The following is a 27,435-nucleotide window of genomic DNA, read 5'->3' on the forward strand; positions in this document are numbered from 1 at the left end:
TAAAAGCATTTGCGGAAAAGAGCGTCTAGATTGGCACGGACGCTTTTGTGCAAAAGCACTTTTTGTGGAAAAGCGTCCGTGCCAATCTAGACGCGGTTTTGCGCAAGAAAGCCCCGATCGCCATTTTCGCCACCGGGGCTTTTTTGCACAAAACAGTTTTTAGCTGTCTACACTGGCCCTCTTGCGCAAATACATTTGCGCAAGAGGGCTTTTTCCCAAACGGGAGCAACATAGTATTTGCACAAGAACACTGACAATCTTACATGAGATCGTCAGTGTTCTTGCACAAATTCAAGTGGCCAGTGTAGATAGCTGGCAAGTTTTTCCGCAAAAACAGCCGCTTTTGCAGAAAAACTTGCCAGTCTAGACGCAGCCAAGTAAGTTCAGTCTTTTGTGCTTATGATTTACACCACGGCTACGTCTAGACTGGCATGATTTTGCGGAAATACTTTTCACGGAAAAGTTTTTCTGTGAAAAGTATTTCCGCAAAATAGCGTCTAGATCGGCAAAGATGCTTTTGCGCAAAAAGTGCTTTTGCGCAAAAGCATCCGTGCCAATCTAGACGCACTTTTGCACAAGAAAGCTCTGATGGCCATTTTAGCCATCGGGCTTGTGCAAAAAATTAAGGTGCCTGTCTACACTGGCCCTCTTCCGCAAGTATTCTTGCGCAAGAGGGCTTATCCCTGAGCGGGAGCGTGAAAGTATTTGCGCAAGAAGCACTGATTTTGTATATTACAAAGTCAGTGCTCTTGCACAAATTCAAGCGGCCAGTGTAGACAGCTGGCAAGTTTTTGCACAAAAGCGACCACTTTTGCGCAAAATCTTGCCAGTCTAGATGCATTCCACCTGTACCAAGAATAGGGTGTATGAGGGTGGGGAGGAGTTTTTAAAATATACACTACCATTAATAGGGAGAGAGTGGAGGTGTATTAAAATACACAACGCAGCTCAGGAAATTTAGCACACAAATTTAATCCTTAAAATGCAAGATCATCAGAGTTACAAAAAAAAAACTTTGGTTTGTACTATTTTTCCTTTTTCATACAACAATGTGGAAATTAATTAAACACAGCGTATTTTGGTAGACCTGTAGCCTACGTAAAAATACCACCCTCAAAAGTGTTGGAAGGGAAATTACCATATCAAACCATTACAAAAAAATACTCTCCAAAAAGTTTGCCGTCGGAAAGCACTGCCCGCTGAGGCCGGCGGCTCGTCCCACTGCTCTGTGGAGAACGGGACAGGAAGGCTTACAGACCCACAACACCGATTCTGAAGTTCTCATTGGTTCTTTTGCTAAGATGGGTTTTATACCAAGCGACAGTGGAAGAAAAAAAATCAAACCGCATTTTCTTCATGGTGCCCATGTGAATGGCTCAGTCCCTCCATTTACAAAATGCTGCTTCTCATCTTGTTTTAGCTTTATTACACACTGCGTATTCCTGCCACTGATACCCAGATTAACAGCAGCCTGCGTGCAGAGTGAAACGGACCCCCCCGCCCAAGATCTATGCAACCCTGAGTCAGGAGAGCACTTCAGCATGTGTTTAACTTTAAGCAGCCTTCCTGAATAGGGGTGCTGCCCTGAATCAAGGACCCAAGGCCAATTTTTGCGGGCTTACATGCAGCATTAAGCTTTGTGCTGCTCCCCTATCTCATGCAGGGATGAATTAAACCCCCAGCTATGATAGAACGGAGGCTTTCCTTACCCCACAAGCTCAATAGCAACCTTTCCCCACCTCTTCTTTGACCCTGGTTCCCAGGCAAGCTGAGAGCGCAGACCCTTCAACAGTTTAAGGAACAGTCTCCATCCAAGCACAAGTTTAGTGGATACTTGCATAGGGGCAGGATGCAAGGTGCTTGCCTAGGTACCAAACATGGCCCCAGAAAGGCGGGCAGTAACGTTAACACTGCTGGCTTGACCGGTCAAAGCGGCATTAAACAGACAGTACAAATGGTTCCTCTTGGGAGCAAGCACAGAGACGTTGGTGCATTCTGGGCCGGCCATTTCCTCACCCGCAGGTCGGACCATGCCAGGGCACGGGTGGCTCTGTGCTGCAGCAGCCTGGGGCTCTGAAAGCAAACGCACCCCATTCACGTGTGCCAAGGAGTTTTCTCCTCAATGTAAGCCCTGGAAGCTCAGCCGGGGCTCCAAAACCGGTTCCTTCCTTCTTGTGCCTCCACCCGGGGCGGGGCAGGGGAAGAAACCAAAACAGCCCAATAAAACCAGGGCCTGGAAATTAGGAACAATTCCACAGATGATGCACAAGGAGGAATAGACCCTGGACCCCCAAACCCAGAGCCAGGCTGGCCCCGCCGGGCTAACACAGAGAGACCCCAGATCCCTCCCCATAGAGCTGGGGTGGCCCTGCCATGTTAATGGGGGGCGACCCCAGGCCCTTCCCCAAAGAACTGGACTGGCCCCTGTGGCCTAACAGAACCCCAATGCAGTTGACTTGGCCCTGGGCCCAGCTCCCTTTCAGTCACTTTCCAGGGCCAAGTTTTCGGACTCAATCAAGAAAAACCCTTTCCCACAATCCCAGCTCACGGGAATTCACTGCTTCCAAAACGCCCCAGCCAGGGTTTCCAAGGGACAGGACAATTGTGCTCCCAGAGAACAGCGCTGTGAGGCAGGAAAAATTTTCCTTCACCCAGTGCTGCCCAGACAGGCTGGTCTGTGGCAGAGCCAGGGCGCCCAGGAGGCAGGCCGGCCGGCCGCACGGTCACGTGGACAAGGGGAGACGGGGGGGAAGTTCCTCTCCTTTATTGCTGATCCCAGAGGGGGATTCTGGGTGGGAACAAAGGGGCCAGATCCACTGCGGGTTTCACGAGCAGGCTGAGCTCCGGCGTCCCACGCGGCTGGTCTATCGACGGAGATGGAACGGGGTACGCATGCGCACACAGAAAGGGGACCCCACACAGCAGCTGTGTGTAACGTGACTGGGGGCTGCTGGGTGTTCTTCCACACAACACCCACCCCGGTTCGTGTCCGTCGCCACGGCGACGCAAGCTGCGGCTGTGCCAGGACGGGGTCTAAGGAAATCAGCGTCGCCGAGACACAGACAGCGCGTGGGGGCAGCTCCAGCCAGGATCAAACCCACGGTGCCCGTGAAGTACAGAGGCACTTTGCCCCGGGGAGGACGCTGCTGGCGTTTCGGTTTGGCTTTGCTACAGATTTCCCTGCGGGAGAAGGAACCTCCCGGGTGTCAGCTCCAAAGCCTCCCTGACAAAGCACCTGGCTTTTATTGCGGAGCGAGGGGGGACCACCTCCCAGCGGGACAGACGGACGCCAGGATTGGAACGGCTTTCCTGAAATCCGCGCGGGCGCCAGCCCCGGTGTCATTTCTTCTTGGGGCTGCCGCTGGCGGAGGGGCGCACCACGGCGATGCGACTGAACTTCTCGAAGACGGCCTCCGCCGACAGCTTGGGCAGCCCCCGGTCCAGGGGGCACTCGTCCACCAGGCTGTTCATAGGGGTGGGAGGCAACGGCAGATCATCCTCCAGCAGGGCCTCGCCAAGCCGCGGGCACCTGGCAGGGTCTCCCCTGCACCCCGAGGCCCCCGCTTCCCCAGCCGCCTCCGAGTCCTCCGGGTTCTCGTCGCTTTCGCTGGCGGTGGAGTCTTTCGGCTCCGGGTTCAGCGTGGCCCAGGAATCCGTGGCGGCGGGAGGCACGGGGCCGGCTGCCGCCCCCCACTCCCGGAGGAAGTCTTTGAGGATCGGGAGAACTTTCTTCCGCGAGGCAACTGTGTTGCCTTGGTTATAAGCACAGAGGTTGGGGTAGCGGCTCCCCAGAGGGGAGAGGTCCAGGGCCGGGTGGTTAGCACGCTCCAGCACGCCGCACACCTAGCGGAGACAGGGACAGGAGGGGGTGAGGCACGGGGAACTCAGGCCCTGCCATCACACCGCACAGGGAGAGGATCCTGCCATACAGGATCACCCTCAGTCTTCCCCCCCCAGCTCCAGCCACAGGTTTCCTACATTCCCACCCTTTGGGGCCCTGGCCGTGTTATCCGGACACAGGCAGGACAGATCCCCAGCAGTACCGAATGGTGCAGCACCCTCAGGTCTAGGGAGAGGGAATTATACACGGACGGCTGCCCCGTTCTGCTGCACCTGCAAGGCCAGCTGTGGCCTTAGGGTGTGACCAGCGCCCCGAGTGGGGGTCGCTGCCCCCAGTGCTCCCCGCTGCGCCCTTCTCGTCCCAGGGTCGCGCTCCCCCCAAACTTGGGGACAGCAATGAGGATGCTCAGTTGGCCGGACAGTCAGCCAGGCCCCTCGCTAGTGGCAGCAGGCACGGCCCAAGAGACCAAGTGCCGTTGGGGATCTCCCCATAGGGGCTGCTCCGGATTTACCCCAGCCGGGGCTCTTCCCCTCGGGCTCCAATGGAGCGACGCTTCTCAGAGCAGCGGGAGTCCAAATCAGGCCCCTGTGCCTGGGAAGCCACGGATGGAGAGAAACCCCACGTGCACCCCCCAGCCTAGGAACGGGGGTTTCCCACTCGCCCAGACAAGATGGACCAGGTCAGCAAGCAGGTGCAGAGTTTGGCATTCAGGAACTAGCGGAATTAGTGGACACGGGCTGGCGGGGGCGGCTGGGCACAGGCCGGCGGGAATGGGGGGGGGAGGCTGGACACAGGCTGGCGGGAATGGGGGGGAGGCTGGCGGGAATGGGGGAGGGAGGCTGGACACCGGCTGGCGGAAATGGGGGGGGGAGGCTGGACACCGGCTGGCGGGAATGGGGGGGGGGCTGGACACAGGCTGGCGGGAATGGGGGGGGGAGGCTGGCCACCGGCTGGCGGGAATGGGGGGGGGGCTGGACACAGGCTGGCGGGAATGGGGGGGAGGCTGGACACAGGCTGGCGGGAATGGGGGGGAGGCTGGCGGGAATGGGGGAGGGAGGCTGGACACCGGCTGGCGGAAATGGGGGGGGGAGGCTGGACACCGGCTGGCGGGAATGGGGGGGAGGCTGGACACCGGCTGGCGGGAATGGGGGGGGGAGGCTGGACACCGGCTGGCGGGAATGGGGGGGGGGAGGCTGGACACCGGCTGGCGGGAATGGGGGGGGGAGGCTGGACACCGTTTGGGTTTTAAAGATCGACATTCCGCTGCGAAGGCAAAGCCCTGGGGGCAGGCGACGCTACGGGGGGAGGAGGCGGGCGCCGGGGAAGGGTCACACGCAGGGAACTTCTCCTGGAGCACAGCTGGTTGTGGAGAGGGCCAAAGGGGCCTCTTACCTCCCATCTCCAAGGCCGCCGGCTCCCGCTCGCTCTCTGACCCACCCGGGCTATTTGCCTGCCTTCCCTCCCAGGGCATCGAACCTTTGACCGGGGTTAATGAGTGACGAGTGACCGCACGGGATCGGAGCCGCTGCTGCGCGGTTGGCGATGGGGGAAATACCCCCCCCCCCACGTGTTCTCCTTGTCGGGCTCTGGGATGCACTGAAGCGAGCGGCAGGCGTGCGGGGCTGCTGCGCTGGGGGTGGCCTTGGAGCCGAAGGGGGAATGGGGAGGCGGGTGCAGCTCAGCCACCATCCCTCCAGCTCGGGGAGCGACTGCGGCACGAAGAAGCACCGCACGGCAGGGGCTGCGAGGGCTGCGGTGCAGAGCCTGGAAGGATGGGGGGAAGGGAGATTCATGGAGAGCTAGAAACCGCCTCGGAGGTGGGGGGCGAGAGTATTCCTCCTGCAATGAGGTTTACCAGCTAATTCGAATTAGGGGCTTTAAATCGGAATCCCGTTTCACTGCCGCGTGTAGACGCGGGCAGTTACTTTGGACTAGTCAATTTCTAAAATGGCAACCGGCCGGGAACATGCAAATCAAGCGCAGGATATTTAAATCCCGGGCTTGATTTGCAATTCCGGTCGCCCGCATTAGTCTCCCTAAATCGCTCTAGGAGGCTAGTGTAGACGTACCCTAAGAGGTTGTTGCAAGGAGAAATACTGTTCTCTTTAACCTCTGAGAACAGGCCAAGAAGCAATGGGTTCAAATTGCAGACAGGGAGGGTTCGGTTGGACATTAGGAAAATTTTAGGACAGTCGGGGCGGTGAAGCACTGGAATAAATTGCCTAGGGAGGCTGTGGAGTCTCCATCTTTGGAGATTGTTAGGAGCAGGTTAAACCTGTCAGGGATGGTCTAGATCAGTGTTTCTCAACCTTTTTTTATAAAGTACCCCTTTTAAAAAAAAAAAAAAAAAGTACCTACCTACAGTTTTAAGACACACACTTTTTTTTTCTACCATTGCAACACATTTTGTTTAAACAACTTCATCGCAGCCGGGCGGGCGATGACATTTTGGGGTGTAAAAAGTACACAAATAATAAAGCTAAAAACCAAAATTCAGTTCTCTCCCAGTTTCAGTGGTGTGGACGTACCCCCCCGACTTCTCTCGAGTCCCCCTGAGGGGACCCCTCCCACTGGTTGAGACAGGCTGCCCTAGATTAGAGATGTAAAAAAGATTTTAAAATGGAAACATGTAACCGCTAAAGCGGATTTGGCTGCAGAGCCCACAGCGGGGCCGGAGCCAGTGTGTGCCAGGGTCCGGCTTACGTGCACCAGCTCCTGGCTACCAGCTCCGCTCCTGGAGAGTCGGCAGGAAAACGATACGCTGATGCTGACCGGTTAAACTCTTACCCCCCTCGTCTAGATGATACTTAGTCCTGCCGTGAGGGCGGGGGACTGGCCTCGAGGGCCCCTCCAGTCCCACGATTCGGTGGCGGAAGAGACGCCCTTGTTTAAAAGTTGTGCAGAACCAAGTTCAAGCCGGGGATTTAGCGCTTGCAGGCGGGAATCACACGGGTTGCTGGGACTGGCCACTGAGGAATACCCCCGGACAGTTTGAGGGTAGCCCCCGGCTATGCTCACCGCTGTCCGCACCGCCGCGTGCTGGCTGTACACCGCCAGCTGCCGGAATGGCTCGTTCCGCTCGTTGAAAGCGATCGCCATGACTACCAGCCCGCCGTAGCCGTGCCGCTGGCAAAAGGCGCACAGGTCCTGCTGCAAGCCAGGCCGCTGCAGGAAGGCCTAGGCGAGGAGAGCATTCGGCATCAGAGTCCGGAGCCCACCGGCAGGCAATGGTCTTACTCCCCAGCTTCCTACCTCTGCCGCTCTCCCCAGCGCCACCCACTCGTCTCTGTACCTGGTGCGGCTGAACTGTTTACCCCGTGGGCTCCTTGTGGAAGGGACAGCTATTCAGCAGCAGCGTGGTCTAGTGGACAGCGTGACAGACTTCACTGCAGGGGACCTGGGTCTGCTAAGTGAGCTTGGGCAAGTCACCTCCCTGCTCCGTGCCTCAGTTTCCCCACCTATACAATGGGCTAAAAGCCCAGCCGGAGGGGCTTCTAGGATTCTGTGCTAGTAAGCACCATAGAGAGAAAAAACCCGAACCATGGCCACACAAGAGAGAGGGGCAACATTATCCCCACTCAATCCAGTGCTTTAACTGCAGGACCACCGTCTTCCCCACCTCCACCGTGGTACCACTAAAATGGAAACCTGAGCGGTGTCAGACACAGTGACAGCCACTTGCACTCCTGGCCTCTGCCACCAACTCCCTCTGCTGCCCAGGGCAAGTCACTTCACTTCCCTGTGCCTCGGTTTCCCCACGTTGCATTGCTCCTTACCTCCAGCGTCACATACAGCGCACTGATGGCAAGAACCAACCCGTCGCTCGACAGCGCTTTAAGGTCCTTTCGCAGCATCTGGTCCGTAGTGAGCCCTGGGAAAATGAGAGGGGCGAGTTGAAGGTGGATTTCCATTCCCAGGGGGAGCGTGGACCAGTTCCAGGGAGCTTTGGGTTTGGAAGCCCCCAAAGCCTCAGGCAGCGTGGATGCACACAACCCTCCGGCCATCCCCTGCCCTGTTTTCAGGTGAATTCGGAGACTCATGTGATTTAGTGCCTCCACTACATAAGTTACACGCAGCCCCCGGCCCTCCCATTCGATCCCCGATCACCCTGTGAAAAATGAATACCCGACACGTCGAACTTGGCAGTCTGCAGAGCCTCAAAGAGGACGCTCCTGGCCGGGAGGTCTGGGAACCTGGATTCTAACAGGGCCACGTACTGCGCATCCTTGGGAGTCACCTTGCCGGCTTCCGGAGTCATATTGACGCAGTCCAGAAGTATCGTACCTTTACGGCCAGGGGAGCAGCGGTGGAAGAGAAAGACAGCCTGCTGTGAGCCAAGCCATGAGAAACCAGAGACCCCCTCCACAGCAGCAGAGACATGAGCGTGGGGGTTCAGTGTCTCTGGGGGGGTGTCTAAACTACATGGCTCCATCGATGGAGCCATGTAGATTAGGCTGATCGGCGAAGGGAAATGAAGCCGCGATTTAAATAATCGCAGCTTCATTTAAATTTAAACGGCTGCCGCGCTGAGCTGACAAACAGCTGATCAGCTGTTTGTCGGCTCAGCGCGCTAGTCTGGACGGTCCCGTGCCGACCTGAAAGCCCTTTATCGACCTCCTCGTTATGCCTCGTAGGATGAGGTTTACCGGGGAGGTCGATAAAGGGCTTTCATGTCGGCAGGGGAGCGTCCAGACTAGCGGGCTGAGCCGACAAACAGCTGATCCGCTGTTTGTCGGCTCAGCGCGGCAGCCATTTAAATTTAAATGAAGCCGCGAATATTTAAATCGCGGCTTCATTTCCCTTTGCCGATCAGCCTAATCTACCTGGCTCCGTCGATGGAGCCATGTAGTTTAGACATACCCCAAGTCTAGACCAGGGGTAGGCAAAAATTTTTGAGGGGGGGCCACACCAAGATTTGGGAAGTACTCAAGGGCTGCCGTCTTCCATGATATTAATGGAGATGTGGGGTGTGGGATGGAGGTTGGGTGCAGAAGGGAGCATGGGGTAAGGGACTGGGGTGCAAAAGGGAGACTGGATGAAGCAGGCGGTTGTGACCTAGGGCAGGGGAACTGGAATGCAGGTGACCTAGGGTAGGAGGGGGCAGGAGATTGGGGTGCCAGATTGGGGAGGGGGTGTGGGTGTAAGAGGGGGACAGAGGGTTTGGGTGTGTTTGAGTGGGGGGGGGGGAGAAAGGGCTGGGGTGCCAGAAGCAGGCTGTGGCCAAGAGACTTCTTTGCCAGCTGCCAAACTAGCCAGCCTGCCTCTAGAGCTTTTCCTAGCCAGCCTGCCTGGCCATGTGCTTCATGAATAACTGAGCGCAGAAGAGGGGGCGTGGTTCTTCTTAGCTGCCTGTTACGCCAACAAGCAGCTCCCGTTGGCTGGTTTCTTCCAGAAACCGGCCAATGGGATTGAGCTGGGGGCGGGGCAGCTCCTAAAACTCCCCCCTCCCTCCTGTTTAAAATCAGAAACGGAGCCCTGCAGCAGTGTTTCTGCACGGCGAGCGGGGCAAGTGGGGGAGCCTGCCTGGGGCTCCCTGCTGCCTCTGTGGGCTGGATCCGGTGGCTTGCCGGCCGGATCTGGCCCGTGGGCCGTATTTTGCCCAGGCCTGGTCTAAAGACCAGGCAATGCGGTGGGGTATATCCCTAGGCAAAGCCATGCTGCCGTACACTGGCCTTGGACGTCAGGGCTTTGCTGCCGCAGCAGCCGTGATGCTGCTGAGGGGTTGGATTTACAGCCAGCAGGACACAGCCTGGCACGGGGGCCTGAGGTCTGAGTCTCCTCCCCAGAACGCTGCACCCCACCCTGGGGATCGACCCTGGCTAGCTTTGCCCTCACCGTGCAGCAGCGCAGCCGTCTGTCTGTCCAACAGCTCCGGCGGGCCCCGCAGGATCCTCTCCGTCACCAGCGTGGCGCAGGAACCCACCAGCTCCGCAGTGACGCTGCACCCAGGCTCCCGCTCCAGGGGCCGATGGTCGATCACCTCGACCACAGCCTCCTCCAGGGCTGCGTCTCCGCTGGGTGGGAGAGATGGGGAAGTGAGTAGCGGCACCGGGTGGGCGCCCCCCACTGGAGAGGCGGGCACCGGCTGCTTTCATCCCGCGGTGTTTCCCTCCGCAATTTCTCTTCCATACCCCAAAACAAGGGTCAACAGCGCCCCCCTCCTCCCATCCTAGCTGAAGCCCCCACTCTCCCCTCACCTGCGATTTAACAACACCCCCTAGCTGCCCTAGTGTGTCTTCCATCTAGATATCTTAAAGCACTTCCAAAAGCGTCTCTGTGTCTTCAGCTTCACTTCACAGATGGGGAAACTGAGGCACAGAGGGCTGAAGTGACTTGCCCATGGTCACCGAGTAGCTCAGTGGCAGAACCAGAGTTAGCGCACACCCCGCCCCGGTCTCCTAAACCCTCTGCTCCGCCTCTCCCCTTGCCTTGGCAGCATGTGGTGGTCGACCAGAGTCAAGGAGAGGAGGCCAGCCCGGTGCAGCGCATGCAGGTCGATCTCGTCCCGGAAGATCAGGCAGCGGTCAGGGATCTGCTGCTCCCGCAGGAGGAAAGTGCTCTCTGTGCGCAGGGGGAACTCCGCGCGGGGGATGTTCAGCACAGGGAGGAACGCCGCCTTGGACTGCACAGAGGTCTGCAGGAGAACGCAGCCACCCAGAGGGCCAGTTAGCAACTGGCCTTGGATACGGCGTGTGTGGCACGGGGGAGTCCAGGCACCGCACCACGGCCTCAGGGCCAACCCGGGGGCCTCCCCGTGCACGGAGAGATCCCCCGGTTAACTCCACCCAGCCCAAGCAGCGCTCCCAGCCCTGGGGACGCGCTCACCTGTGCCAAGTAATACGCCAGGGCGAGCGCCGACACCGTGGAGTCCAGGTCGCAGGCCTCGTTGCCCAGCACCACGTGGACCTCCCGGCCGTGCTGGACGTGCTCCTGCCAAGAGACAGGCGGGTTGGAATCCCGGCGGAGCAGGCCCGCGGGGAAGGCTGGCTCCTGGGTGCCGGCGCAGGAGGGAAGCACACGCTGGGGCTCCGGGGGGCGGGCTGCTCGAGGAGTATGACGTGGCAGGGACTTCTCGCCCGGCTCCTCCTTGCCCGACCCAGGAAGGCTTGTTCATCTGGACCCGTGGCTCTCCAAGTGGGGTCTGTGGAGCACCGTGGGCTCACCCCCCGGAGCAGAGAGCCTGCGTGGACGCTCCAGCCATGCCCCCCTCCATGATGTTGGGGCGCCAGCGCCGGCTTCCCAGCGGGGGAGAGGGGCAAGCCGGGAGTGGGGGCGCAAGTCAGCTGGGGGAACAGCAGCATAGGAAACGGCTCACTGGAGACTTTCCCTGCTGCTCCCATTGGCTGGAATTGGAATCGTGGACAATGGGAGCAGTGGGGGGCAGTGCCTGTGGGCGGCAGGAGGCGGAGCCAGGTAAGTACCTCCCATCCCCCTCGTGCCCACACCCCCATTGCCCTCACACAACCTCCCTCCCACTGAGACCCCCCCATTCCCAGCCTGCTCCTGCATCCTCCTCCCAGACCCCCACCCCAATCCTGCATCCTCCCAGACCTCCCACTTCACTCCTGCACCCTCCCTCCCTCCCTCCCACTCCTGCACCCTCCAAGACCACCCACCCCCACCCCGTTCCTGCACCTTCCCACCCTCCCAGACCGCCACCCGGCCCCTGCACTCTCCCAGACCTCCCATTCCCAGCCCGCTCCTGCACCCTCCCAGACCACCCACCCCCACCCCGTTCCTGCACCTTCCCACCCTCCTAGAACCCCCACCCGGCCCCTGCACTCTCCCAGACCTCCCATTCCCGGCCCGCTCCTGCACCCTCCCTCCGAGACCCCCCACCCCTCTCCTGCACCCTCCCTCCCAAACTCCCCACCCCTTTCCTGCACCCTCCCACCCAGACGCCCTCCCTACTCCTGCACCCTCCCAGACGTCCCATCCCCAGCCCACTCCTGCACCCCCCTCCCTCCGAGACCTCCCATCCCCCCATGCCCACACCCCCTTTGCCCTCACACAGCCTCCCTCCCACTGAAACCCTGCATCCCCAGCCCGCTTCTGCACCCTCCTTCCCTTACCCACCACTACGCCCCTGCACCCTCCCAGTCCTCCCACCCCCAGCCCTCTCCTGCACCCTCCTCCCATCCAGACCCCCATCCTCACTCCTCCTGCACCCATTTTGTCATCCTAGGTCAGGGGTGTCCAAACTTTTTTCAAAGAGGGCCAGATTTGATGAAGTGAACATGCGTGAGGGCCGACCATTTTGCCTGACATTCTTTGAACCATTAAAATTAAATGCAAATTAACTATTTTATGCAAAGTTTATTGCAAACGGCATACTTTTCATTTCGTCACATGGATGACAAATCTAAACAGGTGTTAAATCACTCTGCCTTTCATATCTGAAGGCCAGATGAAAAAAAAATCCAGGAAGCTGAAATATATGTCAGGAACATTGTAAAGTACATTACATATTATTGGTAATAAAGGTTGTCTGTCAACTTTTAAGTTAAAAAAATATGAACAGGAACATAACACCAAGTATACATGTTGTGTCCAAATATATTTATAACTGATTTAGACCAACTGACATTAACTGAGATTTTACAATGTATTCATCTCAATACATATGGATTCGTTGGGGGCCATAAAAGATAGATATTGCCAAATTACCTGTGGGGCTGTATTAAACTGGAACACGGGCCGCAATTGGCCCGCGGGCCGGACTTTGGACATGCCTGTCCTAGGTGGTTGGCTGGCGGTCCGTAGAAAGGTTTGTGGTGAGCAGGTTGGGCTATAGGCCAAAAAGTTTGAGAACCACCAATTTAGCCCCTGAGGCTCCCAAGTTTATCTGCTGAACAATCCTAGAGCCCGAGAACTGGAAGGGACCTCGAGACGTCATCCAGTCCAGTCCCCTGCCCTCACGGCAAGACCAAGCACCGTCTAGATCAGGGCTACACAACATGCGACCCGCAGCCCATTTGTTTGCGGCCGACTGTGCGGTTTGGGTTTCTGTGGGGCTCAACACATGGTCCACGGGTGGGATCCTTCAAACACGGCCTCCACTGGGAACACGCTCCACCACGGCGAGTCAACAGAATGGTCTTCTGTTGAGATGCGTTTTAGTAGTTCAATTCCTGGACTGTCGTTGCTCATTCAAAGTGCTGTCACGTGGGTGGAAGTCGGGTCAATATCACATTTTATTAATATCAGCTGAACTGATTTAAATGGGGCCTGTGTGTTGTGTGGTCTTGCCTTAATCTTTGTATTCATGCCCGCCAGTGTGAAAGAAGCTCTGTGCATATTTATTTGCATGTACATGCAACCACAATTAAGTTGTGGCCCTCGGCATGTGCTGTACGTATCATTGTGGCCCCCGGGGTGTCCAAAGTTGAGTAGCTCTGATCGAGATCAACCCTGATAGATGTCTATCCAACCCGCTCTTCAATATTTCCAGTGGTGGAGATTCCACAACCTCCCTCGGCAATTTATTCCAGTGTTTCACCACCCTGACAGTCAGGAAGTTTTTCCTAATGTCCAACCTAAACCTCCCTTGCTGCAATTTAAGCCCATTGCTTCTTGTCCTGTCCTCAGAGACCAAGGAGAACAATTTCCCCCCCTCCTTCGTGGCACCCTTTTAGGTACCTGAAAACCACTATCATGTCCCCTCTCAGTCTTCTCTTTTCCAAGCTAAACAAGCCCAATTCTTTCAGTCTTCCTTCCTTGCTCATGCTCTCTACATCAGTGTTTCCCAATTTAATTTGCCCACGGAGCCCCTAAGGCCCCGCCATGTTTGGTTGAGCAAAAAACAAACAAAAAAAAACCATCCACCGTGATTCCAGCACTGTCTCTTTAAGAGGGAAGGGGGCCGGCTCTTCGCGGAGCACCAATTGGGAAACACTGCTCTAGACCTTTCATCATTTTTGCTGCTCTTCTCTGGACCTTCTCCAATTTCTCCACATCTTTCCTGAAACGTGGTACCCAGAACTGGACACAATACTCCAGTTGAGGCCTAATGAGCACAAAGCAAAGCGGAAGAATAACTCCTCGTGTCTTGCTCACAACACTCCCGTTAATGCCTCCCACAATCATGGTTGCTTTTTTTTGCAACAGCATCCCACTGTTGACTCATATTTAGCTTGTGGTCCACTATGACCCCTAGATCCCTTTCTACAGTACTCCTTCCTAGAGTCCTTCTAACGCCCCACCTGCACCTATCACCCCTGGGTGCCAGGCACGCCACCAGAGCCTGCCCCACTCTCCTCCCCGCATGACATGAAAAGGAAGAGTAGGACAGCAGCTCTGCCAAGATGGGAGAGGAGTCGGCGGGATGAGCAGCGAGGATGAAAGGGCCAGTTATGGCTTCCAGGGGTAAGAGTGGACACTAGGCTAGTACCAAGGTGCTTTCCAGGAGCAATGACCTGCAGGTATCTGGCACCTGCCGCCTCGCGCTGCTGCCATTGTATAGCAGCAGCAGCACAGGACGGCAGGCAGGAGCTGGTACGTGCTGTAACAATATGGTTTTTCTGTACCCACACTGGAAGGCCTGTCGCCATATTGGAAGGCCTAAACCAGTATTTCTTAAACTTTTCAAGATCAAGGAACACCAAACAATAATTTTTTTTAATGAGGAACATCAAGGACTTTTTGTTGGGGGGGGAAAAAAAAAAAAGGTCGGGGGGAAAGTTATTGAGCAGAAAAAAAAACAAAAAAAGTTGCCTGCCCCTTTAAGGGCGACCATTTTGAACTCTGTTGTTCTCCGTGGCACACCTCTGACTACCTCACGGCACACTCGTGTGCCACAAAACACAGTTTAAGAAACACTGGCCTAAACTAAAGCCTTCCTCTGCAGCCAGACTGAAGAGCAGCAGCCATGAGCTGTAATCCCTGCAGTCACAGACTCACATTCCATGTAAATGAAAGACAGGACTATGCAACACTTTAAAGACTAACAAGATGGTTTATTAGATGATGATCTTTCGTGGGCCAGACCCACTTCCTCAGATCAAATTGTGGAAGAAAATTGGTATGACCATATATATAAACCATCTCGTTAGTCTTTAAAGTGCTGTGTAGTCCTGTCTTTTGTTTCAGCCAGACCAGACTAACACGGCTACAGCTCTATTACTATTCTAAGTAAATGGCATTAAAATAGTGTCACACTAGGCTGTGAGAAGGGGATCCTGTCCTAATGGCCCCCCACTGTCACCAGATAAAGAAACAGATTTCAAGATGGGTAAAGAAAACTTAATTAACAGCATTTCGTCTGGCAAGAAACTGCTTATCAATAGCTGAGATTGGGGAATCCTCATTCTATAATTATTGTCCTCACGTTCCTATTGTTGGTCTGCGTGAGCCCTGTATGGTTTGTAACTGTTTCTGCAAGCTGTATAATTGTGCTAGGTGTACATCAACTAAGATGGCGGGGTATGACTGGTTAAGTAATTCTGTTACAGAATGTTATGATTGGTTAATAAAATTATACTAAAATAAACGGTTAAGGTATAGCTAAGCAGGACTAAAATGATGAGGGGTTTGGAACGGGTCCCATATGAGGAGAGGTTAAAGCGACTGGGACTTTTCAGTTTAGAAAAGAGGAGACTGAGCGGGGATATGATAGAGGTCTATAAAATCATGAGTGGTGTGGAGAGGGCCGATAAAGAAAAGTTATTTATTAGTTCCGTAAGTAGAAGAACTAGAGGACACCAAATGAAATTAATGGGTAGCAGGTTTAAAACTAATAAAAGAAAGTTCTTCTTCACACAGCGTGTAGTCAACCTGTGGAACTCCTTGCCAGAGGAGGCTGTGAAGGCTAGAACTATAATAGAGTTTAAAGAGAAGCTAAATAATTTCATGGAGGTTAGGTCCATAAAAGGCTATTAGCCAGGGGATAAAATGGTGTCCCTGGCCTCTGTTTGTCAGAGGCTGGAGAGGGATGGCAGGAGACAAATCGCTTGATCATTGTCTTCGGTCCACCCTCTCTGGGGCACCTGGTACTGGCCACTGTCGGCAGACAGGCTACTGGGCTAGATGGAGCTTTGGTCTGACCCAGTACGGCCGTTCTTATGTTCTTATGACTCACGTTTCACTATATACACTGGGGTCCAAGAAGGAGACCAGCAAGCAAAAGGCAAGAAGAGGAAAAGAAGAAGAAAGGAACACCAAGAAGAAGGAGGGAAGATCTGAAAACTCACTTCCAGGACACAGCCTCCTCTGCATGACCGTGACTTGCAGCAATTAAGATTCAGAGAGATTGGCCAACAGGGGAAGTCTGCCTGCCGTTATCAGGGTTGGTGAGCATGACACTGTGGGCTCGTCTACACTGGCCCCTTTTCCGGAAGGGGCATGTTAATTTCACCTATCGTAGTAGGGAAATCCGCGGGGGATTTAAATATCCCCCGCGGCATTTAAATAAAAATGTCCGCCGCTTTTTTCCGGCTTTTAAAAAAGCCGGAAAAGAGCGTCTACACTGGCCCCGATCCTCCGGAAAAAGCGCCCTTTTCCGGAGGCTCTTATTCCTACTTTGAAGTAGGAATAAGAGCCTCCGGAAAAGGGCACTTTTTCCGGAGGATCGGGGCCAGTGTAGACGCTCTTTTCCGGCTTTTTTAAAAGCCGGAAAAAAGCGGCGGACATTTTTATTTAAATGCCGCGGGGGATATTTAAATCCCCCGCGGATTTCCCTACTACGATAGGTGAAATTAACATGCCCCTTCCGGAAAAGGGGCCAGTGTAGACGTAGCCTGTGTGTTTAGCATGTGTATGCTGCTTGCTTGGGAATTGTCAATAAATAGAGAAGACTATTACTGCGTAAGGCTCTTTCAATGGCGAAAGATCCTGCAGAAAGTTCTGCCCTGAGCCCTTCGAATTAGTAAGGGTGGGGGTGTACATTAACAGGATTGCACCTTGACCCCTGAAACGGGGTAAAGATGAGTGTCCCTACAGTGTGGAAGGGACAGAGACATTAGTGCGGGTAACAGTTCGGGGAGTCCTCACGTGCACCAGATTCCGGAGGGCCCACCGCCGATCCGCAGGTAACCGCTGACATGTTCAGCCGCTACCCGGTTCCTTAATGACACACGGTTTAACATCCCTCCTTCAACAGGACTCTGGAGCGGGGGCTGAGGGAAAACCCGCAGGGCATTCGAGCCGGCTCCGCCGCTCCAACGCGCGGCCTCGGTGACCACCTATGAATTAAGCGTTCGCTGCCTGCCCAAGCAAACGGATGCAGCAGCTCAACAGCCCGCTTTGTCCGAGAGCAAACAAGGCAGATGGGCACCAGCTCCTTAAAAGCTATTTGCCCTTCGCCTCCGGTGCTAAGCAGCCGCGTCGGTTTCCCAGTTACTGCCAAGAGAACCAGAGGCCGCAATCGGGGCTGGGTTGGACGGACTGGGCGCTGGCCAGCCAAGCACTTTAGATAAGCAGGGTTGGGATAATGCATTTATGGAGCAGAGTTAAGAGCTGCCTGTTACGGGGCAAACAGGCAAAACAGCAGCATATGGCCCCAGGGAGGAAAGAAAACAGCATCCCAGGGAAAGGCACAAGCAATTTGCACTAAAAGGCACTCACAGGCCTCGGAGAGGGATGTGTACAAGCCTTTTCAAAGCTAATTTACCCTTAGCGTTCGCTGGGAATGGCAGTGAGGCTCCAGCCCTTCCTCCAAACACATTACATCAGCACGGGTCTGATCCATTAGCAATGGAAGAGACACACCGGCACCTTTTGGAATCAGATTAGGCTGGCAGGGAGGGGCAACTCAAATGGTCCCTCCAGCTAAATAACACAAGCAGCATATTCATAGTGAACTAGATGAGTGGTCCCCAACCTTGTGAGGGTGCCCGGGGATGGGCCTGCACACCGGGGGTGGAGGCATGCATGTGCCACGTGCCCGGGGTAGGGGCCACCCACGTGCCGCGCACCCAGGGCTGACTCTGCGCATGTGCTGCGCGCCCAGGATAGGGGCCACCCATGCGTCGCGCACCCGGGGCAGGGCCGGCCCAGATCATTCGGCGGGTACACATAAATGCCCCAGCGGGTGCCATGGCACCCATGGGCACCACGTTGGGGACCACTGAACTAGATTTTATGGGACCGTTCTGCTCCTCTGCTACACGCTGCCGGCCCCAGCACCTCGGCCAGTAACTTCAACACCCGTCCCATACACCTTCTGGCTAGGCAAGTGCGTTTCTTATACAAAGTCATCCCCCCCAGACTCAGATGGCTATCCCGCCATGTCCCTAGGGCTATGTCTAGACTGCAAGCCTCTTTCAAAAGAGCGCGTCTAGACTACACGCGGAACTTTCGAAAAAGCGGCTTGCTTTTTCAAAAGAAAGCACCCAGCGAGTCTGGATGCTCTCTTTCGAGGAAGCCCTATTTACATTCAAGAACGCCTTCTTTCGAAAGAGGAACTTTCGAAAGAAGGCGTTCTTCCTCGTAGAATTAGGTTTACCGCCATCAAAAGAAAAGCCGCGTTCTTTCGATTTAATTTCGAAAGAACGCGGCTTGAGTCTGGACGCAGGTGAAGTTTTTTCGAAAAAAGGCTACTTTTTTCGAAAAAACCCCTGAGTCTGGACACAGCCTAGGGGAGTTGCTTTATCCCAGTCAAAATGGACTCACTTCTATAACCGCCAGGCCTATCTCGATTCGAGATCCTGGGACTGCAATCCACAACAGCTTTAGCCTGGCAGACTGGATTCAGTTCCGGGCCTGCTCCCTCTAAAAGGAGAGGACCAGAATAAAGAGGGCCCTACAGGAAAATGTCCAGCACAAAAAGGCGGAGACGGTTTACTTCCTGGAAGCGACACAGGAGAGGGAACAAAACAGGGCAAGTACAATAGCAGATCATTAGAGCCCTGCGTGGCTACAATATTGGTATCTGCGTCCGCATCTGCAAAAATGACCCCCGGATATAAAGCGGAGAGCCACAGATTTGCAGGGCTCTACAGAGAATGGAGAGAAGAGAACTTGGAGCACCCCAGTTATCTTTCCAGAACACAAGGGCAAGAGGACATTATTCAGCAAAAAGCAGTCCGTTGAGGAGCATGGACAGGAAACGGTTTTATTTTTAGACAATGCGCACTTGACAAGTGGGACTCCCTGCCACATGATTTCAGCAAGGCCAACAGCTCAGTCAGAGTCACAAAGACAGGTAAAGAGGGTGGCCAAAGCTACCGTAGGTGGAATTAAAGAAGAGACTGGAAAGGAAAGAAACCTTCCTGCTTTGGGGCAGACACTAATCACTAAGCGAAGGTGTCAGAAAATGCCTTTCCAAGCAGGTTATTCTGTGATGGCCCACTGTAAAGGTGGCTTGTGCTTTCCTCTGAAGAAGCTGGTATGGCTTCCACGGGAGACAGGACATGTTGCTGGCTAAGAAGAGGAAGGATGCTGCAGTGGTTAAAGAACGAGGCTGGGGCTTAGGAGATGTGTTGATTCCCCGCTCTGTCTCAGGGTTCAACACAGTGGAACAATTTCAAAAGCATCCAAGTGAGTCAGGAGCCTAACTTCCATTTTCAAAAATGACCGAGGCACAAACGAGTCCAAACTTCGTCAACCCGGAATAAATCACTTAACTGCTTTGGCACATTTCCCCGTTGTTGCTCTGTGCCTCAGTTTCCCCATACAATGAGTATAAACAACCCTACCGTGCATCACAGGGGGGCTATGGGGATAAGCACACTAATCTGGGAGGTGCTCAGATACTACAGTGATACAGGTCAGACCCTGTCCCGCAATACCAGTGTTCCCAGTCAGCGTGATACAAAAGTGTATGGTTTTTCTTAATGGGTAAGAAAAGAAAAAAGCTCCCATTTGAGCTACTTCTGCAACTGTAAATAGAAAATGCCAGCAGTGCAGACCTGCAGGAATAACTGTCTGCTGATGAGGAACTAAGTCAAGGTCTGATTCATTCACTCCAACAGCCCACGAGGCGTCTTTGCTCAGGCGCTGCGTTCGTCTTCTGGGGTCAACACTCTTGGGGAAGAGGAAACCAACACCAAAGGGCAACATCATCCCAAAACGTGGGGGAATCAGCCACAAAAATAAACTGGGAGGGGGAAAGAAGAGACCCTACCCCAGCAAGCCACTTGCTTACAGAACTTTGACCAGCAACCTGCTGAACTAAACTAGAGCTTCTCCGTACAAAACGAGCCGACAGACCCCCTGGAGCCCAAGGGCTGAACCCAGGTTCCTAAGGGTCTGTTTTGGGACCCGTACTGTTCAATATCTTCATCAATGATGTAGATATTGGGATAGAGAGTACGCTTATTAAGTTTGCAGATGATACCAAACTGGGTGGGGTTGCGACTTCTTTAGAGGATAGGGACATAATTCAAAATGACCTTAGCAAGTTAGAGAAATGGTCAGAGGTAAACAGGATGAAGTTTAATAAAGAGAAATGCAAAGTGCTCCACTTAGGAAGGACCAATCAGTTCCATACATACAAGATGGGAAGCGACTGTCTAGGAAGGAGCATGGCGGAAAGGGATCTAGGGGTCATAGTGGACCACAAGTTGAATATGAGTCCACAGTGTGCTGCTGTTGCAAAAAAAGCAAATATGATTCTAGGTTGTATCAACAGGTGTGTTGTAAGCAAAACTCGTGAAGTCATTCTGCCGCTCTACTCTGCACTAGTTAGGCCTCAGCTGGAGTACTGTGTCCAGTTCTGGGCGCCACATTTCAAGAAAGATGTGGAGAAATTGGAAAGGGTACAGAGAAGAGCGACAAGAATGATTAAAGGTCTAGAGAACATGACCTATGAAGCCAGGCTTCATGAACTGGGCTTGTTTAGTCTGGAAAAAAGAAGATTAAGGGGAGACATGATAGCGGTTTTCAAATATCTAAAAGGGTGTCACAAGGAGGAAGGAGAAAATTTGTTCCTCTTGGTTTCTGAGGACAGGACAAGGAGTAATGGGCTTAAAGTGCAGCAGGGGAGGTTTAGATTGGACATTAGGAAAAAATTCCTAACTGTCAGGGTGGTCAAATATTGGAATAAATTGCCAAGGGAGGTGGTGGAATCTCCCTCTCTGGAGATATTTAAGAACAGGTTGGATAGACATCTGTCAGGGATGGTGTAGACGGAGCTTGGTCCTGCCTTGAGGGCGGGGGGCTGGACTCGATGACCTCTCGAGGTCCCTTCCAGTCCTATGATTCTATGATTCTACCCTGCAATCGGAGGCGTGACTGCACCTAAAACTAGCAGCTGAGATGCAGCGACATAGGGTTCAGTGTGGGCTACCGCCACATTATCACATTAGTAGCTTGCATGGGGTCCAAGCGGCTGCATCTTCGCTGCTCACTGTATCCACTCTCGCTAGTTTCAAGCAAGTGCAGGGAGACAAGCGGCCATCAGACCTGTTCCTGCAACGTGAAAAAGCTTGTGCCCAGCTAGAGGCAAACTCACTGCTATTGTCTGCTCACAGCGTGACCGTCAGAGATTGCAAGGGGTAATTCACAGACACAGCAACAGAGCTACACACAGCACAGGCCCAGCAGGGGGCTGGAGAGGGTCCAATGAAAGGTGGTCACGGACCTACTATTCCAAGCCAGGGCGGTATTCAGCCCAATTGACAGCAGTGCCCACAGAGATCTGTGCTGAGACTGGAGCCCACTGTGCCAGGCACTGGACCATGAGGCAATTCCTGCTGCAAAGAGCGGACAGCCGAAACAGAAAGGCTGGAAGGGGAAACTGAGGCAGGGAGCAGGAAAAGTGATGTGCCCAGGGTCACACAGCTGCTCAGTGGCAGAGCTGGGACTAGTTCACCTTTCCTCCTACCCGACGCTCTTTTGGGCATCTTCTCACACCCAGCCTGCAGGCAGCGTGAACGGGCGGCAGGGCGACGCCCCGCGAGTCTCGCCCAAGACAGCCGACGTATCTTTGTGGCAGGCAAAGACACACACGAACAGCAGCCGGACGAGGTCACAACACCCTTGGCGCAAGCAGGCTGCAGCCAGCCAGCTGCACACAGAGGGCTGCTTATGCGCAAGCCCCAAACAAACAGTCGGAAAGAACAGCCGCCCTGCATTCAGCCTCCCCACTCCTCTCTCCAGCCAGCAGACTCCGCCCGGCCAGGAGAAAGCAGCTTTTTGTCCCGGATCCCCACACGTACAACCCAATCTGTGCTCTGGTTGGGCTCTAGAACAAGGGGGCCTCTTCACCAGGTAGGTTACACCCCGTCTCTGAAGCTTTAGCCGTGGCACGGCCTTTAGCCACCGGAGTTATGGCTGGTGCCAAATCCTAGTGCAGGCATAAAGCTTTACACTCATGCAGGGTCTCGTACGGGCCCCGTTCACTCACTGCACAGCCTGTATAACAGGGTGGGCAAAAGGGCCTCCGTGGGCCAGATGAGGCCTGCCAAGCAGGTTGTTCCGGCCCACAGAGGTCCTGCTGCTCCCCCACCCCCAGGCCAATCAGGGACGGGGCAGCGCGTGGCACTTAGACTCAACCCTGCGGTTGACTCTAAGCGCCGTGCGCCGGAGGGCAGGATGGGAGGAGACTTCATGTGCTCCCCTCAAGCCCTGATTGGCCTGGGAGAACCCAAAGTCTCCGTCCGCCCTGCAAGGGGCTCGGGATTTAGAATGAACCGCCGGCTGCTCCCTTGCAGGGCGGGGGCAGACCCTGCGTGCTCCCCAGACCTGGGGGCAGGAGGAGGGAGCGCGAGAAGTCTCCCGCCGCCAGGGGCGCGGGCGCCGAGAAGGAACTGGGAGCTGTTCTGAACAGCACAGAGCAGGGGTGGGGATCTTTTTTGGGTCGGGGGCCGCTGACCCACAGAAAAAACAGTTGGGGGGGCGCACACAAGTGAGAAGCCCCTGAATGAGAAGGAGAAAGATGCTCCACATCCCCCTTGCACACCAGAGCCTGAAGGGGCCCAGGCTAGATTTTGGGTGCTCCAGTCCTGCAGGTGGGTGGCAGGGGGGCTGGAGCGCCAACGTGGGTTCCCCAATGTGGGGGGGGCTTCGGGGGCCGGATCAAGGCAAGCCAAGGGCCACATCTGGCCCCCGGGCCTGAGGTTCCCCACCCCTGCTATACAGCATCACCTGACTTCAGGACCCAACCTGGAAAGGTCGGGAGACCACCCTACAGAGGAACCTCAATGGGACAGGAGGTCGGGGGTGCCTGCCTCCTCTTACGGAGGCCCCACCCGAGTCACCAGCCACAAGGCAGCAGCTGTGGGCAGGAGTGCGTTGTGCAGCTGCTGACAGCAACGTCCTTGGAGGCTAGTGACATGCAGGCTGTCCCTGGCCAAGTGGTGACATCAGCCTTCAAACCACACGCTCAACCCTAGGGGAAGAGGAGCTCCTGGAACGGGGAAGACACCATACAGCAAAACTGTCTGTTTCACTAGGGAAAGTGGGTGTCCTTCTTCAGTGCACTTGGTCACTGCAGGGACGATGGTTCAGGCTGATCTTGTGGCGAAGGCACGAGGCTGGAACTCGGGAGAATTGGGTTCTAGGAAAGACACTTAAAATCACTCCGCGTCTCAGTAAAACTCCTCCCACGTTCTGTTCTGTCTGTGTAGATTGCAAACCAGAGGTGGGCAAACCGAGACCCATCAGTGTTCTGTGTGTGGCCTGTGAGACATTCTGTTTACTCTTGCCCACGACCGGGGTTACCAGAGTCCGTTGGCTTCCCTCCACATATCGTTTTTTCCTGGCTGATCTCAGCTGGTGACTTGGGGTGTTACTATTATGGTTTGTAGTATGGTAAGTGTTAGTAACAGGTGACATCGCTGCATTAGCTTTGCTGTTAAATCCAACAACCACCACCCCTGCCAACAACTTGGGGGGACGATTTGAGAAAGAATGATCGAAGTGGGGGATTAGCTGAGAAATAGGCAGGTTCTGCAGTCTATTGAAATGTCAAGTCGATTTAAAAAAAACCAACAACCCTCAGACAACATGTTTGCACCTCCGTGCAGAGAGAGAGATTAAAGATATCACTGATTAGCTCATGTCTCTCCTGGAAGAACTGCTTGCATAAAAATACTCAGCTATAATTCCCTTACCATAACAAGGTGTCAGTGTAGAGAAAAAAGACAGCGGTATGCTCTGGTTAGGAAATTTAAGCCTATTAGAGGAGAAATGTAATTTAAATCACATCCTAATCAGGATCAAAATAGCCAAACCTCTTCTGTCTTTCTTATCTTCCCTTGCTCCTCAAGCACGCTGATACACCACGCCCTGCAGCTAAATGACCTAATTCTCCATTGCATTCACTAGAATGTCTCCAACAAGTGCGTCATGTCATGTAGTTAGGTTTGGGGGCTTTTATTATTATTATTATTTTATCCCTTGACCAACTAAGATGAATGACAGTTTCCAGACACGGAGAGACAGAGACGTGCGGGGCATGAGAATTATCATGGCCACAAACAGCGTGGGGATATCAAAACTCATTGCCACAACACATAGAGCGGTTATAGACTCTTCACCCCCACTCCAATCTGTCTGCATAGAACCGTTGCCTTCACTTGCATTTTGGCACACTGGGGGACGACAGGAAGAAACACACTTTCTATTTTTAGAGGCAGGCAATCTTCCATTTGTATGTTCCTATCTGGACTCCGCTCCGGAGCTTGTCCAACAGCAGCACCCTAATCAAACATTCCCAGCATTAATTCTACCTTGGAATCAGGCATAAACTTTTCAAATATCTTCATCTCGAATACTTCAGAGGCCAGTGGTGACGGTTTTAGTGCATATCCCACATAAGCAAAGAAAGAAAGTAATAGGCCTTGAAAATATAAGGTCCTGAGGCCAGAAAGAATCTATAAAGGGTGGTCTACTTATATTTCATTTTATTGACATATCTTCATCCATAGGGTCCTTTGGAGCATAAGAATTAGTGCTCACAGCACTCTATTCTAAGCCCTCCCTGAAAAAGTTGCTCCAAAGATAAGTGAGGTTAAATATTCCACCCCACAGCCCTGGGCTATAGGGAAGTATCAAAGTTGGGGAAACTGAGGCGCAAAAACTTGACTAAGGTCACGAGAGACAGCTGTGGCAAGAATAGGACCCACGCTCCTGACTCACACTCAGGAGTCTTAACCACACATCCATTCTTTCATCACTTTCCTCACGTCAGAATGCCCCAAATCATACAGAGCTGTCAGCCTGTGACTGCTGTCAGACACTTGCAAGTTGCTGGGAGTGCCCTAGTCTGTTGCTAAGAAAATTCTCTCCAGAGATGAACCGTGCAGTAAAATCGCAGTGCTGACACTCAACTGTGCCCTTACCATGCGTTCATCGCCTGGGCCGAGTTTACATGTAAACTCACAAGCTAGAGCTTTGCTGATTTTCAAAGGAGTGGCACGCCTTCATCTATAAAAGGCAGCTTCTCCAAGTTACAGCCAAGATCTAGCTCATTGCTAGAAAGATGTTGGCAAAACAGACAAGGCAACGCTAAATTCTAATAGAGAGAGGACCAAGCAGGGAAGGGCTGAGACACTAATACCCCAATGGTAGAATTTCACTTTTCCTTTCTCTTCCCACCTCTATTTCCTGCACTTCTTAGTTTGACACAGTTACATGTTCATTTTAGCTTCGCTGCCCAACACAGCAGAACTCGAGAATCCTAAAGAAATGAAAGTGATAGCTTCTCCCTAACAGAGGAGGGGGAAACCCTGGGTCATTTCATGCATCCAGTTCTGACATTCCCTCTCCTTGCCCATACACACTAACATTAACAACCAGCCCCTTTGTTTCTACAATTTGAGCTTGTTTTCATCTTATCTGTCAGTCAACAGGTCCCACAGGCACAGGGAATTATATGGACCCATGAGATGCAATAGCCAGTTTGAAACTAGTGCCAAAACCAAACACTTGCCTGATGGCAGGATGAAACATCAGAACTAGATGTCACTGGAAGTTGTGTGAGTTGAAGTAGGGGATATAGATTTCTTATTAAAGACACTTACGAGACATAAAGACTTACATTTCATTCTCTATTTAAATTCGTCCATGATTTTAGCTGTCCTGGGTTTTGTGGGTTCTCAAGGCAGCATTACTATACCCCCCCGCACATCCTCAAAATCCAACATCCAAGGGGCAAAAACTCTTAAGCTGCGATTCTCATAGGGACTGAAGGGGTTTGGAACCCGCCTTTCACTGAAAATTAAAGGGATTTCGGAGTCAAATGTCCCTGTAAGGATCCTTTGAAGGTGCCAGCCTGAGACGCTAACTCTCCTGGATGGGGAAAGAGCAGCAACTAAAGCTGAAAAGCAAGACTGTAATTAATAAGGTGCCTTCCAGGACCAATAGTTTTGCTAAGTGGTGGCTTCAGCCCCCGCACCAAACAGAAAATACTTTGATCCCCAAGTAACTTTTCTCCTGGTTCTGCAGAGGCAAAGGGCTACATCAGCCATCAGTGCCCATCCCTGCAGCACATGGCGGGCATCAAAGTTCCCTCTAATCTTTTCCATCCCCGAATGGATTTTTCCCACCGATGTGCGGAATCAATTTTGACATGCACCGAGGCATGTGGGAAGGTGCACCACACACACACACACACACACTAGCTGGGGACTCTGCTGACCAGCTGGGCGGCACAAGGGCTAAGTCCAGGGTGGGAATGAGGGGAGAGGGAGTCACATGAAGGGGGACCACGGAGGAGCAGGCATGGGTGGATGGGGGAAGAGTCGGGGAGTGCTGGGGGGCTGGAGGAGCTGGGGGGTTAGGGGGGACCCTTGCGGTCCCCCGGGGGCTCCCCCAACCCACGTGCCCCCCCCGGTACCTGCAGGGCGGCCCGAAGGCTCCGCACGAAGCGCTCCATGGCGGCCGGAGGGTCCCGGCTCCCGGCTCCGAGCGAGCTGCGGCTCCTGCCGGGTGCGGAGCCCGGCCCGGCCCCAGCTCCTCGGTGCGCGCCGCGCGGGGCTGCCGGGAAAGGGGGCGGCCCCGGGGAGCGAGAGAGCGGCCCTGCGACTGGGTGGCTGGGACTGCGGGCTGTGTGTGTGTGTGTGTGTGTGTAGGGGGATGTGACTGTGTGTGTGTGTAGGGGGATGTGACTGGGGTGTGTGTGTGTGTGTGTGTAGGGGGATGTGACTGGGGTGTGTGTGTGTGTGTGTGTAGGGGGATGTGACTGGGGTGTGTGTGTGTGTGTGTGTAGGGGGATGTGACTGGGGTGTGTGTGTGTGTGTGTGTGTAGGGGGATGTGACTGGGGTGTGTGTGTGTGTGTGTGTGTGTGTGTGTAGGGGGATGTGACTGGGGTGTGTGTGTGTGTGTAGGGGGATGTGACTGTGTGTGTGTGTGTGTGTAGGGGGATGTGACTGGGGTGTGTGTGGGGGGGATGTGACTGTGGGGGGTATGTGTGTGTGTAGGGGGATGTGACGGGTGTGTGTGTGTGTGTGTAGGGGGATGTGACTGGGGTGTGTGTGTGTGTGTAGGGGGATGTGACTGGGGTGTGTGTGTGTGTGTGTGTGTAGGAGGATGTGACTGGGGTGTGTGTGTGTGTGTGTAGGGGGATGTGACTGTGTGTGTGTGTGTGTGTGTAGGGGGATGTGACTGGGGTGTGTGTGGGGGGGATGTGACTGTGGGGGGTATGTGTGTGTGTAGGGGGATGTGTGGGTGTGTGTGTGTAGGGGGATGTGACTGGGGTGTGTGTGTGTGTATG

The 27,435-nt window shown here is 54.1% G+C and overlaps 1 protein-coding gene across 1 annotated transcript; it reads right to left on the bottom strand.

The window, feature by feature from the left end:
* Window positions 1-952: 952 nt before the first annotated feature.
* PRUNE1 (prune exopolyphosphatase 1) lies at window positions 953-26,717 on the bottom strand. Its single transcript, XM_075907101.2, has 8 exons — window positions 26,559-26,717; window positions 10,667-10,771; window positions 10,270-10,475; window positions 9,677-9,855; window positions 7,967-8,125; window positions 7,618-7,712; window positions 6,860-7,018; window positions 953-3,843 (listed from the first exon to the last, which is right to left on the bottom strand). The coding sequence occupies exons 1-8, from the start codon at window positions 26,595-26,597 to the stop codon at window positions 3,340-3,342; spliced, it is 1,446 nt and encodes a 481-aa protein (XP_075763216.2). The 5' UTR covers window positions 26,598-26,717; the 3' UTR covers window positions 953-3,339.
* Window positions 26,718-27,435: the final 718 nt, after the last annotated feature.

The sequence above is a fragment of the Pelodiscus sinensis genome, chromosome 22, assembly GCF_052426305.1.
Source record: "Pelodiscus sinensis isolate ZL-2025 chromosome 22, ASM5242630v1, whole genome shotgun sequence".
In the NCBI taxonomy this organism is placed as follows: Eukaryota; Metazoa; Chordata; order Testudines; family Trionychidae; genus Pelodiscus; species Pelodiscus sinensis.